Source organism: Rhinolophus sinicus, linkage group LG03 (genome assembly GCF_036562045.2).
Source record: "Rhinolophus sinicus isolate RSC01 linkage group LG03, ASM3656204v1, whole genome shotgun sequence".
NCBI lineage: Eukaryota > Metazoa > Chordata > Mammalia > Chiroptera > Rhinolophidae > Rhinolophus > Rhinolophus sinicus.
The window spans coordinates 145,953,010-145,971,026 of NC_133753.1; the positions used below are offsets into that span (position 1 = coordinate 145,953,010).

The 18,017-nt window shown below is 32.6% G+C and overlaps 1 protein-coding gene across 2 annotated transcripts in view; it reads right to left on the reverse strand.

Annotated features, from left to right (window-relative positions):
• XRCC4 (X-ray repair cross complementing 4) overlaps window positions 1–18,017 on the reverse strand; it is a 342,504-nt gene that overhangs the window by 236,939 nt on the left and 87,548 nt on the right. For both annotated transcript variants that reach the window (XM_074328763.1, XM_019746359.2), the window contains exon 4: window positions 6,305–6,471. In XM_074328763.1, coding sequence (XP_074184864.1) covers window positions 6,305–6,471 — 167 coding nt within the window. The remainder of the gene's footprint in view (window positions 1–6,304; window positions 6,472–18,017) is intronic.

Here is an 18,017-nt window from a genome sequence, read left to right on the forward strand (position 1 = left end):
CATACTTTGTTAATAGTACTATAATAGCAACAGTGATCTGTTTTGTGATTAATTGATTTACCTAAATAGACTACAAAATGCTCCAGGGCAAGAATAATTTACCCAGTTCTATCTTATAACCCAGCAACACACACACACACACACACACCACATACAATTCATAAAAGTATCCAACTTAAAATTTCCAAGAAATTAATGAAACAGCAAATGTGAAACACTATATATCTTCAATTTTTGATATATAAGAAAAAACAGAAAATTCTTTATCATTTCTAATTCTTTCTACAATGTTCAAATGAGCTAACAAGAGATGGTATTAATTTTGATGTCCCAGATATATATAAAAAAACAAACTAGTAGAGGTTGCATATACTTGATATGTGCATACACACACATGAATAAACATATATTTAAAGATTCAAATATAAATGATTTCACATTAAATATCCTTTTAAAATTACTCTAAGCTCTACCTAGTTTTCTCTTTACCATACTGTTTATTTATACTTCTGTTGTTCTATACAGGTATCCTAGTATTTTGATTATGTATACATGTATATTTTTATATATTTATGTTATATATTTAATATATAAAATATATTTTTTCAGTGAAATAATTAGAAACAAAAATGTCAAAATGTGATACCTTTGATATATATGACCTTATGTTTTCAACAACATACCTATCTAGAGATGCAAAGAATTAGGCCTCTCATAAGATGAAAAGAAACATATGGCAATATATTTTCTGGGACCAATTACAGCACTCTTATAGCATAGTCATTGCCAAGGCTGTGAACTCATAAGACAGAGTGTGTGTGTGTGTGTGTGTGTGTGTGTGTGTGTGTGTGTGTGTATGTGTGTACGCGCGCTATTGGTTGCTTTATCCTTAATGCCTAACACAGTGTTCCGCATTCAACAGATGTTGAGTAGCTCTTTATGAGATACATGATAAATTGAGTTAATATGGGCATCTTATACGGAAATGGAGAACCAGTGATTCTGAATATTATATTTTTCATGCCTTTAACAGCTATTCACCATTGTAACAGAAATATTTTCAACTTTTTCAGTTTCTAAAATAATTTGTGGTAAATATTAATATAATACTACTCTTTTCATCAAGCATAGCTCTCTGAGCAAGAAGTACACCAAAAGGTGTGTGTGGGGGGAAGATCCAAAGTTGAAGACCTGCCAATATTGATGGCTCTTTAAGCAGGGATATGTCACTACATTTGTATTTCAGATGCAAGGTATTATGTAAATATTATTTCTCATTTTATTGTACTATTTTCTAACGTAACACAATAACTAAAAAAAATGTTTTTAATGAATAGAACATACATGCCATTAAGATACCTGAGTATTTAGTAATAAAATACTTTAAACATATGCAAAGTGAAAATCAATTATAAAAATGTACACTAAAAATCTTGTATAATTTATTATATACAGTTTTAGGAATAGTAACCAATTAGTAATTTATCTGACTTAAATGCATGTTTAATTTCTATATACACACATCAATAATTCTTTATTGAAAGAGTATGTGCAATTATCAAAATGAATTAAAAGTGAAAATAGATATCAAAATGAAATATCATATATTTTGTCCAGAGGATATTGTTAACCCAAATAACTAGTGTCACATTGCCAAAGGCGACAACATTTCTGTGATAAGAGAGCAAACTCGGTAGAATGATGGCATCATGTAAGTTAAACTTGCTTGGTCTTAGCAAAGCTTTAGGATTTTGTTGCAACCAAACTTCAGAGAACCAAACTGGATAACATTTCCTAGACAAAGCTGGGGAGGAGAGGTTAGCTGGGACAGCTTATTAATGTGAACAGGTTCAGGAAATAAATTTACTCTTAATTATTAATTCATCAACAACTTCAGAGAAAGCTATCCTTTTATGAAGTATTCAGTAACTAAGAGTGTACCTACTATCCCCCATGCCCCATATTAAATGCCAGTCCTTCCTTATGGCATTATGATGTTACTATGCCTTCCATGTTACTTGCCTCCCGCCAACCTTCCACCTCAAGGACTGGACAGGTATTAACAGGTGGGACCAGTCAGTAGAGGAGAAATGCCAGATTCACTGCTAAATTCAGTGATACTAAAGGAGAACTCATACACAATATGATCAGACCACACTAACCCAAGGATCACTTATCTCTAAGGCAAAGCTCAAACCTGATGAAACCATAAATAATTTCAAACAGGGAAAGACTAAATGATGCTTCATCCTTTCAACAGTGACTCGGACAACAGAACAATATGTTAAGTTTAATTAGTAACTTAGGACTGAGATATCTAGGAACTTGGACCAAAGGATAGTAATTAAAAAATAATAAATAAAAGAATAAAAGCTCAATATGAAAAATGCTGAGCATTCAAAATAAAATATCTGAGTGAGAAAACAAAGAATCTAAGACTAACAAGTAAAAAAAAAACAACAAAAATAAGAGCAGAAAACAATTTCATGCAGAAATAACATTAAAAATAAAAGAACAGATTACATGATAACCCAAAATAAAACAATAGGTACATAAATGTGAACATGTGGTATTGAGAAACAGTGAAGTAATCCTTATATTTACAATCAGCTCTGGCCAAATTTATATCCAGGTCAGGGTTGCACAGCAAAAGAAAATATTAATAGAGTTCAAAGGACAAAAAATGCTAAAAAGCACTGGCAAAAAAAAGCACTGGTAGAGAGACTTAATAAGCCTTAAGTACTAAGAAGATGGTAAACAGCTGTTCCTCATCCTTTCAGAAGACAGAACAAGAGGAAATGGCCTTCAACTACTGTACCATGAAGGACTCAGATTACCAATAGATGGAAGGAAGAATTTTCTGACTGTGGCTGTGCTTAAACACTGTAATGGGCTACCAACGGGAGTTGAAGCTATCTCTTGAGGTCTTTAAAAATCGGACTTAATTCATCTGGATATAATGTGATCCTAGCCTGAAGGCAGAGAAATGAAGTAGAAGAGCTTTCAAGGTCTCTTCTAATGATTCAATGAGTGTCAACCCAATTCAATCTGCTAAAAACTGCCTCAAATTATAGGTTCAATAACGAAAACTCAGAACAAAGCTGGAGAGTTTCTACTTGATGTCTGAGTGCAAACAAAAGACCTATTCAATAACACAGAATGTGGGAGTTGTTATTTAAAATTAAATAGGAAAAGCCAGTGAAATCAATATAGCTAATGACCTAAGGATTTACATACAATATTTCTAATGTTTTTCTCTATCTAAACTATACAAAATTGTATTAATCCAGCAATGTCACTTGTTCGAAATGGAGCTAAAACCACAATTATTAAACAGTAAAAAAAAAAAAAAAGCAAACATGTATTTTAAAAGTCTACACATTAAAGCTCTTTCTTTTTAATCATAATGTAATTCCTCATTCCTTACTCAAACCTCGTTTATTCTCCACTGTCATCACAAATGGAAATAGCTTAGCTCTGATTATAATAATAATGCATATTTAAATACCAAAACATATGCAAAAAATACCTCCAAAAAGGAAAATTTAATCCACAATTCCAGACGTAGATTATTAAAATTTCATTTTCTCCTTCTAAATAGTTTTTACCTAAAGATATGGTTTGCAAAAAAGTGGGATATTACTCAGATTTTTGGTAATTCATATTTCTCCTCTTAACATTATCATAAACATTTCCCTGGTATAAGCACATGTATATATGATTGATTTTTGCTCACATATCCTATTGTGTGTTAAATATATTTTAGACCTATCTACCATAGTTTACAAGGGATTCTCTGCACCTATTTTATACCTTTCTTCCTCTTTCCACTCCCCTACGCATACACAGTTTGGAACAATGATGGGTAAGAAATGATTGGATCGTGGATGGACACTGATATAAGAGTAAGCAGAGGATACCCAGAAAACTGAACTGTGGCCAGAACTAACATGATCGTCTCAACCACTGATTCTCTACTTTCCATGTCCTCAGTTACCTAACTCATATTCATGTCCTATTTCTAATCCTCTCCAAAGACACTTGATCAGTACTCCTTGCCTCACAGAAGCTGGAGCTGTAAATCCTTTGCTTATTTTCGAGTATATGAAGGCTGTTGAGAGGGAATGCTAAAGAAAGTACTGCTTGGCCATGGTCAAGATGTATTTATAACTCCTTAAAATAGTCCCTTTCTCCTCTGATAGGAGAAAACCAAATTTGGGGAACGGATAAAGCTACTAACATCTGGTATATATAATAAGAATCTAAAATTCTCTGGAGTGGACTCTCTTTCCTCTCAGTTTGGAGGGCCACTGCAATAGCAAGTATCTTCAGCCTCTGAAGATGTCTGATCCAGTATTTATGAAGAAAAGAATAGCTGGAGCATACTAAGTCAGGACATAAGATATATGGCTGTGCTTTTGATCAAATAGAAAACCTTTTGCCACAATAACACAAAAGTACTTTACAGATAGTTCAGAAATAGCAAATCAAGCATGCGTGGGCCACATATTATATGTACCCCTCACACACACTGTTTTACAGCCCAGGGAACATTTTCTCATCTTTGTTCCATCCTGCTTTCTTTTCTATGGCAATGGTGTTGAATACTGATGAGATAATACCTCTTTCAACCTCTGGCAGGCATTTTAAAGCAATTTGTTCAAGTACCAAGTACCCAGTCTGCATTTTTGTGGGCAATTTGTGGATCAAATTTCCTATCATCCTGAGGGTATTTTGAGTTTTAAATATAATGGCTTATCACGACCACAGTACATCTCCTTTAATTTGATTCATTTCATATATAAATAGAAAAACACACACAAACTACAGATATAGGCCCCAAAACATGCTTTCTAGCATAGATATTTGATATTGATTCATACAAACATGAATAAAATAGGAGTTAAAGAGGAAAAATAATTTATTTTTTCTGTATGGTTTCCTAATATTTATACAGTTTTAATTTGGTTTCATTATTTTTATATACTTGAAGATAAAGATGAATTCAGAGCTAAAGGAGAACAACATACTTACTTTCTTAATAACTGATAGCCAACTATAACCAGGTGTTAGGAACTTAATTTTGTATGTCTTATATTAATGAATATAATTGAATACACAGAAAGAATTTCTTTTAGTCAATCTCATTTTCACATATACATTGATAAAACCCTTCACTTATTTTTAAGGTACTCCCCCATGTATAATTACTAATGTCTGAAAAACAACCTCAATGATTGCCCTAAAAAGACCGTAAATAGAATAATACACTCTTGTTTTAGAACTACTACTAGTTTGAATGAAAGTTTAAAAAAAATCTACTGGATACATTGGATGTAATAATAATAATTATCATTAGTATATACATTCCACATAATTCTTTCAGATGATGTGGTATATATATCATATATGTCTCTGTAGAGATAAAGTGTTCACAATATATATTTTATTTTCTTCAAACATCTTTCATATAACAGAATAGTACAGGCTAAACCTTGGGCCAACTTGATATAGTTGAGAAAATTCATAATTGGGAAGTGACTTTCCTCTTCAACTTTTAAAAAATAAGAGGTAAAATCAAAAAACTAAAGGGCTGTCAAATGTCTTTTGCAGTAGTCACAATTACCTCATCTTTTAAAAATGCCAGTAGTATGAATTTCCTATCAATCAGGAAAAATAAGTCTCTATTAGAAGCCAAAACACACATCATTAGAAATAGTTGTCATTCATATAAAGATTTCAAATAAGGAATCAATTGTGCTTATGTTTCACGTCTCTTTTTACTCATTATTAATCCTATAACTTGAGGTAAATTAATCCTTATAAATACGACTTCCTAAATTTTGATTAATATTAATTGATTCTGATTCTCATTGCTCAATTACTCCTTATCATTTCTTTTTTCCTAAGTGTGATTTTCCAGGACCCATCAGCTCCAAGTCAAGTAGTTGTTTCAATCTAGTTGTGAAGGGCGCAGCTCACAGTGGCCCATGCGGGGATCAAATCGGCAACCTTGTTGTTAAGAGCACTGCAGTTGAACCAACTGAGCTAACCAGCCACCCCTTACAATTTATGTTTTCTGGTGCCACCAAATACTACTAATGACCTAAAAATGTTAATGTACTACTATATTGTATAATCCTGACCAATGATGTCATCATGTTAAGTAAAGGTGTAATTAATGACAGATTTATTTTAAATATATGCTAGTCTATATGTTATAAATTTACAAATCATTAACTCAAAGCTAAATGATCTAAAGAGAGCTTGGTGTTTATATAATACAAGCACATCATGTACACACCGTCCTTGGACATCATTCCAATCTCTCAGAAGCCTTTCATTTTCTTTCTGCAGGTGCTCATTTTTGGCTTGGTTTTCCGTGATGGTGTCCAAACAGTCACAAATAAGATCTCTAATGACCTCAGCTGGGCTTGCAACTTTCTCTAGGTTGAAGGAACCAAGTCTGAACTAGGATGAAAGGAAAACATGATTAGCTTTGGGAGAATACCAAAATTGAGCAGTCCAGTTTTAAATATACATAATTTCTCTTGGGGGAAAAAAAGTTTAAGATTCAAATACAGTACATTTACCAGTTATAAATAGAGTGATTAAAAAACTAGGCAAATTTCTACTTTCTTATTAAAGTTTATCATATAAATCAACATGCAACCTAAGAATAATTTTTATAAGTGGTAAGTCACTCTCCCATATCCAAGCAGAAAACAACATAAACACCATATAAGCATACAATCATCTGTTTGCTACAACTTTAATTCACTCTGCTCAGTTTAAGAAAAGAACTTATACATGAAGATTTTTTTAACGCTAGTTTATGTTAAATGGTAAAATGTAATTGACATAACCTACTTCTGAAGAAAGAGCACAAGTTTGGTAATAGCTAAGAGAAGTGTAAGGTTTTAGGAAACTGATAAACCTGGCGGCATCACACAGTAACTAACTCTTTTATCAAAAAACAATAATTTATTACTATAAATTACAAATAATAATGTCAAGTGTCTAGCCAGAGTGCTTTTGCATAATGCAAGACATAAAAATATCTGAACTACTAGTAGGCACTTTAAAATAAAATAGTATTATAATACAGTTTTAGTTATAGTTATGGAATTCTGAAGGGAACACAGGTTATCCTCATTTGGTAAAGATACTGAAACAGTAATTAATAATAATTATAATTAACCTTACTATTAAAATTAGAATTATTATAGCTAAGATTTTAGACATAATTATAATTACATAGCTACCATGTCTTGTAGTTGAAGTATAAGTCAAGCATAGCACAAATATAACTCATCTAACCATTACCAAAATGGAACTAATATACAGTTTATAGATTAGTAAACTGAGGTTTGGCATAGTTATCGAATATACTGAAGGAATCAAGTCAAGATCGTATTTTGCTATGCTGTTATGCTGTCTCCTGACATAAGAAGATATCCTAACTAAACAACTAGTCAGAGGGAGAATTAACTTCAGAATCCTACACATAATTCTGAAGAAAGATTCTAACGACACTGAGTGAGTGGTAAAATTGAGAGTAAAATGGAGGTTTTTCTGGTTTTTGTTTTTGTTCTGTTTTTTAGCCTCTTAGATGAGTAATTTCTATGTTGGCATTTATCTAATAAGAACTTTTCCCAAATGTCTTGTTTTTAAGAGTATTTCTATAAGCATGTTATATACAGATTGGAAAATATGTAACAGTGCTTGATAATTCTAAGACAAATCCATATTAGTCAATTTACAAATAAAACTAAAGGTAACTAAAGTAAAAATCAAATGTTTGCAAGCTGAGTGGCATTTTATAAAATATTTCAGTTAACTCCTACAATTCAGAATCATTTGTAAGTCTAACCCCACAGAGTAAACTTTTCTGGATGAATTGTGTTTACTGCTTTCCTTTAAATTTTCAGATAGAAAACATAGGTAAATGTCTTACTTAATATTACAGAAATGCTGCCAAAGGCTTAAATACTGCGATTCCTAGGTGTTGAGAAATATTTATTTATACTAGCTTAAAACCTAAAGGGAAACAAAGGAAATTTTTGTTTTGTATTGAATATTATTTGTCTAGCCACAAAGAAATTGTGTGTGTACGTGCACGTGTGTGTGTGTGTGTGTGTGTGTGTGTGTGTGTGTCTGTGTGTGGTGTGTGTGTGCTTTGAAACCCAAGCAGGTCATAATGTCTATTTAATCCTTTAATTTGTTTTATTTTACCACTTCCTGTTTCTTAACAAAAGAAGGGGAATCAGATTAGGAAAACCACCTTTTAGTTCAATGAGTACACCCAGTTGTATAGGTTTATATATGTAACCAAAATTAAACAATTTGAGAAATGTTTACCAAAAAAAGATTTGGAAAAGTTCTAAGAATTTTTATTTATTCAGCTGAAATTATTTCAGACAATTTGTCACATCTGATTTGTTTATTTCTCTTAAATTTAGAATCATATGTCCAAAAATATTTGCAATTTTCATATATAATGAAACAAGAATCATTTAACAAGCATATATAACTTCAAATAAGAAAGTTTTACCTATGTAAGGAATATGTAAATTGGAAGTAAATTTGGGCATTTACCTTTTAAAGCTTCTCAATGTAAACAAGCACACACACACAAAATAAAGATCACTGTTGAGTATTACTTTTTCAAGCCCATACAAAGCTTGAAAAATTACACTTATTTTATTTTTAGACAACAGATTACATTATCAGGAAAATGGAAACACAATTTTGTATTCTTTCATCACAACTGACAGGCAACTTTCACTAAGATGGACATTCTTAGAAAGGAAAGAGTTTCTCATCACTTGAAAGTTTCAACAATGCCAAACTAATAATGAATTTGTGCCCCACTTTGATCCTAAATAAAGTAATAAGAGAAATACAAATAAACACAAGTCCAGCCCTCTACCCTTCTATCTTGGATAGCAAAGAAAGAAGGGACCAATTCTAAATCACTAATAACAAGCAACTTCTTTCAAAATATCATTCAAATGTATATATTCAAAATTCTAAAAAAGAATTCTTAAATGTTTTCTCAGCTATTCAGTACAGAATAAACTAAAAATGTCATTTCTTTTTAAGAGTGGGAAACTACTTTTTGGTTTCTATTTTCTAATTATAGTCACTAGGTTTTTCCTTTAACAGGTGTGACATCTGTTATTCCAAACAATAGAAAATAATCAAGAACTATCTAGAAATTCAATCAAAGGAAATAATCTTTCTTGAAATACTCAGATTATTTTTGAGAAAAGATCGGTTATGCCTGCAACAGTGACTCTACTGGACCATCCTGCCTGTATATACGGGATTCAGAACCAAGGCAGGAAGCACCCGTCTACTTTCACTGCTTCTGTCCCAGCCTATCCCCATCATTACACATGCAAGGGTCCACTTGCCCTTATGCACTTGACTTTGATAAGAGCCTCCTATCAGGCCTAATGAACTGAGAAGCACAAAACATTTCTGTGCCCTAACTCTATATTTAGCCCATTCTTTTGTAATGCCAGTGAAATGGAAAGTAGCAACTCAGGAAAGTATTGTTTTTAAAACCAGTAAATTTACACAAAGGCTATATTGTATGGTTGAGTCAATTTTCAAATCTTTTACTTGAGTTTTTTGTTTGACATGTAAGGCTGTTGGCATGGCTGTTCTTTATTTAGTAGTTCTGTAATTTCAAAATAATCTACAATATAAAATCAGGACTTTGAATGGTATACCGGAGTCAGAAACCACAAATTGAAGACATTTTGTAAGCATCTTATTCTTTAGAGGGATGGGCAAAAATAAGTTTCTTTTTGTAGTCAGTTCTCAAGATCTTCTGGAGAATTCAGTGTTCACAGACAGACCTATACTAACCATCTCATGCAGTCTATAGCCTTCTAGGTTTTAAGTTATGTCTATATTTTTCTATGTCAAAAAGTTGAGAACAATTAACTTTTTAAATGTTGGTAATCAAGTAGGATGCACTAGTTGGATCTAAATTGTCATAATTTTAGCTAGTAAAACAAACTAATAATAGCACTTTTTATCTGATCTGCATTAAAATTCTCAACTTCAGAAAACATCTATTTTCTTTAGCCAGGGTTTTGTTTATTCCGAATATCTGTCTGTCAATTCTTTAAGTCCAAGATTAAATGCCACACCCCTTACCCATCACTTCAAAGTCCAGGTTAAATTCTCTTTATTTTAGCTTACATAGACTTCTCTATTCTTACTACTTTAGAGTTTGTCCCCACAGTTTTTCATTCAGTTTTATCCTCCTCATATTTTTCTCTAGTTGTTTCAAAACTGCAGTCTTCTCCTTTAAATTTCTAGTGCTTTGAGACCAGCGACTATATCTTACATTTCTTCCATAGGCTCCACAGTATCTTGCACAGCTCTAGACATATGTTCATGGTGCTCAATAAAAACTTGATTTTTTTATTGGAATAATCCTTATTAATAAGGGAATATAATTATAATGGAGTGGGTAAAACAAATAATTGGGACAGTGATGCTCTGAATACAAATTAGGAAATATTTTAAGTAGCTTAAGTATATAAGACAGTTTTATGGAATAGTATAATTTAAACAATAAGGATATGGTTTTAAAAATGCACAACAGCCCTTAATACTGTGATAATATATAGGTTAATAAAACCTAAATAGATTTGTTTCTAAAAAATATATAGATATAAAGTTACATACTCCGTTTTCAGGTTCTTTGGAGGGGCCAAACAGATAAAAGAAAATATACAGTATTGGTAAACTATGTACATCAAACACGATGACTAGTACTAAGCGATTCCAGGGGCATTCTTTGTGGCCATTCTGAATATGTCTAGGGAGAGGGTATTATCAACGTGTGAGTTGATATTCTGTTTAGAACATATCAACTAATGGGTCTGAATTCTGATACATTATCAAAGTCGTCTAAATAACCTTCCAGAATTAATCTTTGTTACTCTCCTGGGAACCAAAATATCAAGCTAAAGAAAAAAGAAGCATAAAGATATTTTGATGTTACTACTAGGCAAATAATAGTGCCTATTATTTGGGAACTTACTTCTTTTTCAGTATGTTTTAAAATTTATTCATATCAAAGTTTAGCTGTGTCTACATACATGTACACTAAAAAAGTAAAGCCTGTCCATTATAATTTATGATATATTTTGTCTATTGTAAACAAATACATAGTAGTATGAATACAGTTCTAATAAACAGTTGTAAAATTCTAGCAATATAGGAAATCAGTCATGTTATGTAATAAAAAAGAGACTAAAGTGTACTACTTTGTAACTTCTAAAGCAGTAAAATATCGAAGTTGACAACTGGTCACATTTATCTTCTAAGGTAACCAGAGCTGAGAAAAGAATACAGATAAGGCCTTCTTCTAAAGAGATAAGAGAGCTACATTGTGAAACTACTAATCTTACTTTTCAAACTATTTTCTTGCTCAACTTTCTTACAGCTCAAAAAAAAATTTTTTTAAATGCTTAAACATCTCAAGATGATTGTATGATCAAGCAAGTCTCTGCATCTTTTAGATCCTGTAGGTTCTTACAATCAAAATGTAATAATCTAAAAGTAAAAAATATGCTGAGCTCTAACTACAACGCTACAAATTATTAGCATTTTAAGCCCATGCTATAGGTTTTAATATATTATTTAGTATCACCTAAGAATTCTTTTTAGGTCTTCATAATTGCAAAAATCATTGGTGGGAGTCAGAGAGAATCCTTGAGAACAAAAAACCCAAGTCTAGGTTAGAGAATCTCAGAAGTTACTTTTTCTTTGAATAACTATAAATGTTCACTCCATTACTGTGTTACAATAGAGATGATGAGTCTTTGGCATCATGGGACATATAGTAAAATTTAGATTTATCTTAGCCTAATTAGGAGTTATAATTAACAATGAAAAATTATACTATATATAAATTCAGAATCAAGTGAAAGGCTTTTCTTATAATAACTGGATTGGAGGGGGGCGGGGGGGTAAGGAAGGGGATTATTGACTGCAAGGGTTGCCTATTATTTGCCTGTTACTTTATCTTTGATATTAGGTGCTGATGAAGAAATACTACCTTGGATTTCCTGACACATAAAGAAATACTGCCTTGGATTCCCTGACACACTTCTAGATCTAATATTTATCTAATCATATCTTCACAGTATGTTTCTCTATCTTCCACTTAGATGCTAAATGGTAGTATTTCTCGGAATGGCCCCTTGGCCCACTTCTCTTTTTTCTCTGTAGAGTTATAGGGTTATCTACAGTCATAGCTTCCATTCTTACAGATAAGCTGACAACAGCCAAACGCATATGTCGAGGTGGTGTCTCTCCTGAACTCCAGACTTACATACACGATTAATTCCTTTTTGGAGTGGTACTACCAGGGTGTCCTATATGAACCTCAAACTTCAAAGCCCGAAACGGAATTCATTGTCCATCTCCCTCAACACTAAACTAGCTCCTCCCTATATTTTCCACTAGACATTCACCATTCATTCAGTGATACTTGGGTGGTGTAGTGGGTAAGCATGAACATCTATGAACATCTAACATGGCATTACATTATTTACTTTTTTTTCTTATACAAGGTCAAAAGCTGCAAAGAGATAAGGGCTACAAATTACTCCTATCAGTATCCCCACTCTTAATGGTGAAACATAGAATGTATTGATTCATTCATTCATCAGATTTTTTGAGTATGGACTATGTGCTAAGTAAGCACTGGAGGGACTGTTGTGAATAAGAAATACAATGTGTCTGCTCTTTATGAGCTTTTATTTTAGTGGAGGGAGTTGATGATACACAATGATCAAATAATAATTTCACACAGTTGTAGATTTGATGAAGAAAATACAATGGGTAATAAGATAGTGACTAGAGGGCAAAGTATCCTTAGCAAAGCTGTGCCTGGACTCCTATCCCATGGGCACTGTGAGAAAAAATGTGTGTGGTTTCAAGATGCTAAATTTGTGTTGACTTGTTACTCAACAATACAAAATGAATACACATGTGCCTCAATATAACCAATCTGGAAAAAAAAAAAAAAAAAAAAGCAAAACAAAAAACTCCCTTAACCCCATCTCATATCCCAGATTCCAGCTATTGTCCATTTTTCTGCTCCCACCACAGCAAAACTTCTCCAAAAATGTATCCAGCATCTGCACTGTCCAGTACAGTGGTCACTAGCTACACATAGCTTGTACAGTATCTAAAATTAAATACTGAGATTCTCAGTAACACAAGCCACATTTTAATACTCAATATCCACATGTGGTTAGTAGTTGCTATATCAGACAGCATAGATTTAAAAAAAAAAAAATCCATCATCCCAGAAAGTTCTTTAGAATAGCATTAATCTATTTCTTCATTTTATTACATCTTATTCTTTCTTTAAATACTCTCTAATGAACAACAAGGCTTTTCATAACCTGGGCCATCACTGCCTCTCCAATCTCATCTCTTACCAGTCTCCCTGCCTTCGCCAGCCACTTGCTTTCCTTATGTACTTGAATATGTCAATTATTATCATATGTAATAGGCAAAATGGTACTTTCCAAAAAATATCTACACCCTACTTCCTGGAACTTGTGAATAGGTTGCTTTCCATGACAAAAAGGTATATTAAGGTCATAGAGGCTGAGATGAGATTATGCTGGATTATCTTGGTGACCCCAATGTATTCACATAAATCCTTAAATTCAGAGAACCTTCCTTTCCCAGCTACAGTCAGGGAGAGGCTCAGGGAGAGTTGGAGATAGGCACAGGGAGATGCAACATTGTTGACTTTGAAAGTGGAAGAAAGAGACCATGAACCAAAAATGTGGGTGGTTTCTAGAAGCTGGAAAAAGGCAAGGCAATGGATTTTCCTGTACAGTTTCCAGAAAGGAATGCAGCCCAGATGACACATTGATTTTAGCTAGGTGAGACCCCTGTGTTGGACTTTTAACCTAAAGAACTGTAAGATAGTGAATTTTTACTGTTTTAGGCCACTACATTTGTAGTAGTTATTTGTTACAGTAGCAACTAAAAATCAACACTATGTATGGTAGGCTGAATAATGGCCACTCGATAATGTCCACATCCTAATCTCCAGAATCTTGAATATTACCTTATTATATGGCCAAAGGGACTTTGCAGATGTAATTAAATCAAGGATCTTAGGATGGGGCTATCACCATGGCTTATTCAGGTAGTCCCAATGTAATCACAAGGGTCTTTATAAGATGGAAGCAGGAGATCAGACTGAGCAGAAGCGAATGTGATGACAAAAACAGAAATTGAAGGTGATGTACACACAAGCCAAGGAGTGCAGGGAGCCTCTAGAAGCTGAAAACAATAAGAAAACTACTAAGTTTTTGGTACTTTCTTATAGTGGTAACAGGAAACTAATTCAGGGTCTTCGCACATTCTTCCTCGAAAATTCTTCTCCATGAACTGCAGATGGCTTCTCCCTTTGCTTTATCCAAGTGTCTGTTCACTGTTACCTCTCTAGAGACATTTCTTCAGCACTCTAACTACAGTATAGTCATTCTAGAATCCTCCAAACAGAACTACAAAGAAATGCCAATAGTGCAGCTACTGAGAAAAAATGTTTTATGATCTTCTAGCAGTCACCATCATCTTAAAATATTTTATTTATACATGTTTATTGTCTAATTTCCACACACCCCTACCTAAACCCCATACTCACAGTAGGAATTCAAAAATGTTTATTAACTGAGTGAATGAATAAATGGTCATAAACGTGCAAATACTTCTCTGTTTTAGCAACATTACTTATAGAGAATTTATATTTTAATGTAATTAAATCTCCAAATAGTTTCATTTTAAGGTCTTTGCAAATCAGAGGAAGTAACTACTCATCTATATTTTCATTTTTAAAATGTTTCCTCCAAATACATAACCAATGTTTCCTCACCGTTTATTCAGAAATTATTCTCTCCCTAAAGATATAAAATGCCACCATTATTAGAAACTACATATTCATGTATGTATAGTTAAGTATGTTCTTGAGTTTCCTATTCTGTCCCATTAGTCACTATCCTTTTACTATTAGTAGCATGCTTTTCAAATTATCATAGCTTTATAGTATGTTTTATTATTAAGGATTCTAAGTTCCCTCTCAAAATTCTTTGTTTCAAAATTTTATTGTGTAGTTTTGCCAAGCATGTTCCTAGAAATTTTGACTATGAATTTCAGACTAACCAAAAACAAACAAATAAAGCCAAACAGTATACTAGTAATTTGTTTTGGAATTACAAGGTGTGATGAGATAATATGGTGAATGTTTAAATTTAAAACAAATTATTAGAGTAAAAGATACATTGCCATTAATCCCCCTCAAAATACTCCCCGTTGCTTCGAACACACTAATCCCATCATTCTTGCCACTGTCTCAAGCAGTTCTGGAAATCCTCTTTCGTGAGTGTTTTTAGCTGCACTGTTGTGGCTGCCTTGATGTCCTGAATAATTTTGATTCTGGGGACAAGCCAGAAGTCACATGGTGGCAACTCCAGTGAATACGGTGGATGAGGACACACTGTAATGTTTTTATTTGACAGAAATTGTCCTATACCAGAAGTGATGTGTGACATGTAGCATTGCGTTGTCATGATGGAGGATGAAGTAAAGACACTCACGAAAGAGGACTTCCAGACCTGCTGCAGAAAGTGTCAAGAACAATGGGATAAGTGTATTTGAAGCGAGGGGGAGTATTTTGAGGGAGATAAATGGCAATGTGTCTTTTACTGTAATAAGTCTTTTTTATTTAAACATTCACCAAATTTTTTTATCATACCTCATATATTCATTTTCAAATTATTTTATAAGGAATTAACTTATTTCTAACATGAATTACAGAGCAATTCCTCCATTCAGGACCATTATATTTCTTCCTATAATCGAGTCATTTTTATGTCCTTTGGTTAAGTTTCTCATTGCTTATTTTGAATCAGATTCCCTACACAGCAGCTGATAAGACTACTAAATGACCTGTAGGTAGAAATAAGAAAGTAATTGCCTGACTCAGTCTTATTGTCTGTTATGTTGATTTCTTGGTTATATTTTAAAAATTGTACGATACAATAGGAACCTTAGAAATCTCTATTTTAAAATCCCAGTACTGACAGTTACTTGCAATGGGGTCCTGAACAAGCAATAGTAGTAACCACTATGTTCAAAAGTAAAGTAAAGAATAGTAGTAACCACTATAGCAATAGTAGTAACCACTATGTTCAAAAGTAAAGTAAAGAATCTCCTACAGGAGATTCGTAAACAAAATCTAAAAGCTGGTCATAAAGCATTTTACAAGTAAGCCACAATAGAAATAACACCTAAGGGCATAAATCTCCTCTCTCTTGAGTCAGTTGAATTTGTCTGCCTTCCAAAAATGGTTTATTACTTTAACACAGTAGCATTCCAGAGTGGCTATGACAGAAAAATCTCACTGGTGCTGGCATCACTATTTGCTGTTGCTTTGGAGGCCTCACGTAAACAGTAAGCAAACAAACACTGGACAAAATTTATAATAGGATAAAATATCATTCTATGGCATGGTTAGGAAATACAACTTAATAGGACATAGAATAAATTATCATGAATCATTTACTTCTGAATTTAAACCAGTTTACCTAGTTTAGTAACAATTGCTCAGGTCTCTCATAATACTCTCTAGGAAAATTAAGTTAAAATAGTAGAATCTTATGTTTTTTTCTGACTACAAAATTCTGGTCCTTTCTCATTTAAAAGTTTCAGAAACTTAAGGCCAACCTCCTTTACACCTTCCCCAAAGCACAGAACTATACTCATTTGATGGCACAGCATAACTGGTTAAAAGGCATTATGTTGACATTAGAAACTTTTGTAAACAAAAAATTTTCATACAAACTTATTGTGTTAACTATAACTCCATTACCCTTAAAAATCAGTTATTATAAACTAATAAACTCAAAACTGGTGATCCTTAAAGAATCACAGAAATACCAAGTACCTTTAAATCCTTAATTTAATTATAAAAGATGGAATCAAGACAAAATATGCTGATTTATTGTATGGTTTATGAATTTATTTCTAAACAATTTTTAAAAGTTTAATGATTTGCCTTTTTAATCAATGGATTAAAAATTCTTCTGCCATATACTGTCATTCAAAAACATTTACTAAGAAGCCTAAAAAACTTTACTTATTGTAACTTAATGGCAGATCTGTAAGAAATAAATTTCTATCCAAAATATTTATACAGAAAACTAGTAATATTTACTTAGATTCATTTCCTTATTTACCTAGAGACAAGATGAAAACAAATTATTGGTCTAAAAAAAACATTTTAAAATTTTCAAGGTTTTTTTACGTGAACAATTACTTAATAGGAAAACTGCCTGTAATGTATAAAAATTAGCATGTATTTTTTATGAGATAGAGAAGAACTGGAAAGCATGATGGGTGGCAACCATGCATTTAACTGAATTTTCTTGCACAGAAAAATGTAATTAAAAGTTAATATTAAGGTAGTTCCAGTTCAGGTCATAGCAAAATAAGCTGCAGTGGACTAACTCTTCTGGAAATAACAATTACAAACTCGGAACCAAAAAACAAAAAACTCACACACAAAAAACAAAGACATTCAAGGGACTAGAAAATGACTGAGAGAAGGCAGCAAATGGAGGGTACTCAAACAGGGTGAGACACGTATTAAATGACTTTTCCTCACATGGCACTCCCCAGTCCTAGGGATCATATGCAAAAATAAAAACCATACCTGCTGACTAGACATGTTAAACGGAGGATTCTGGGACACACACACACACACACACACACACACACACACACACCATAGATTAAAAGTAGGAGAGAAAATGTAAGAAAATTAAAGAATAAATATAGTACGTAACAGTTAAAATTCACATAATAGAATTAGCCAAAAGAGAAAACAAAATAGAGAAAGAATTTTAAAAGTGTAAAGAAATGCATAAATTAACATTTAAATTTCCAGATAGAAAGGG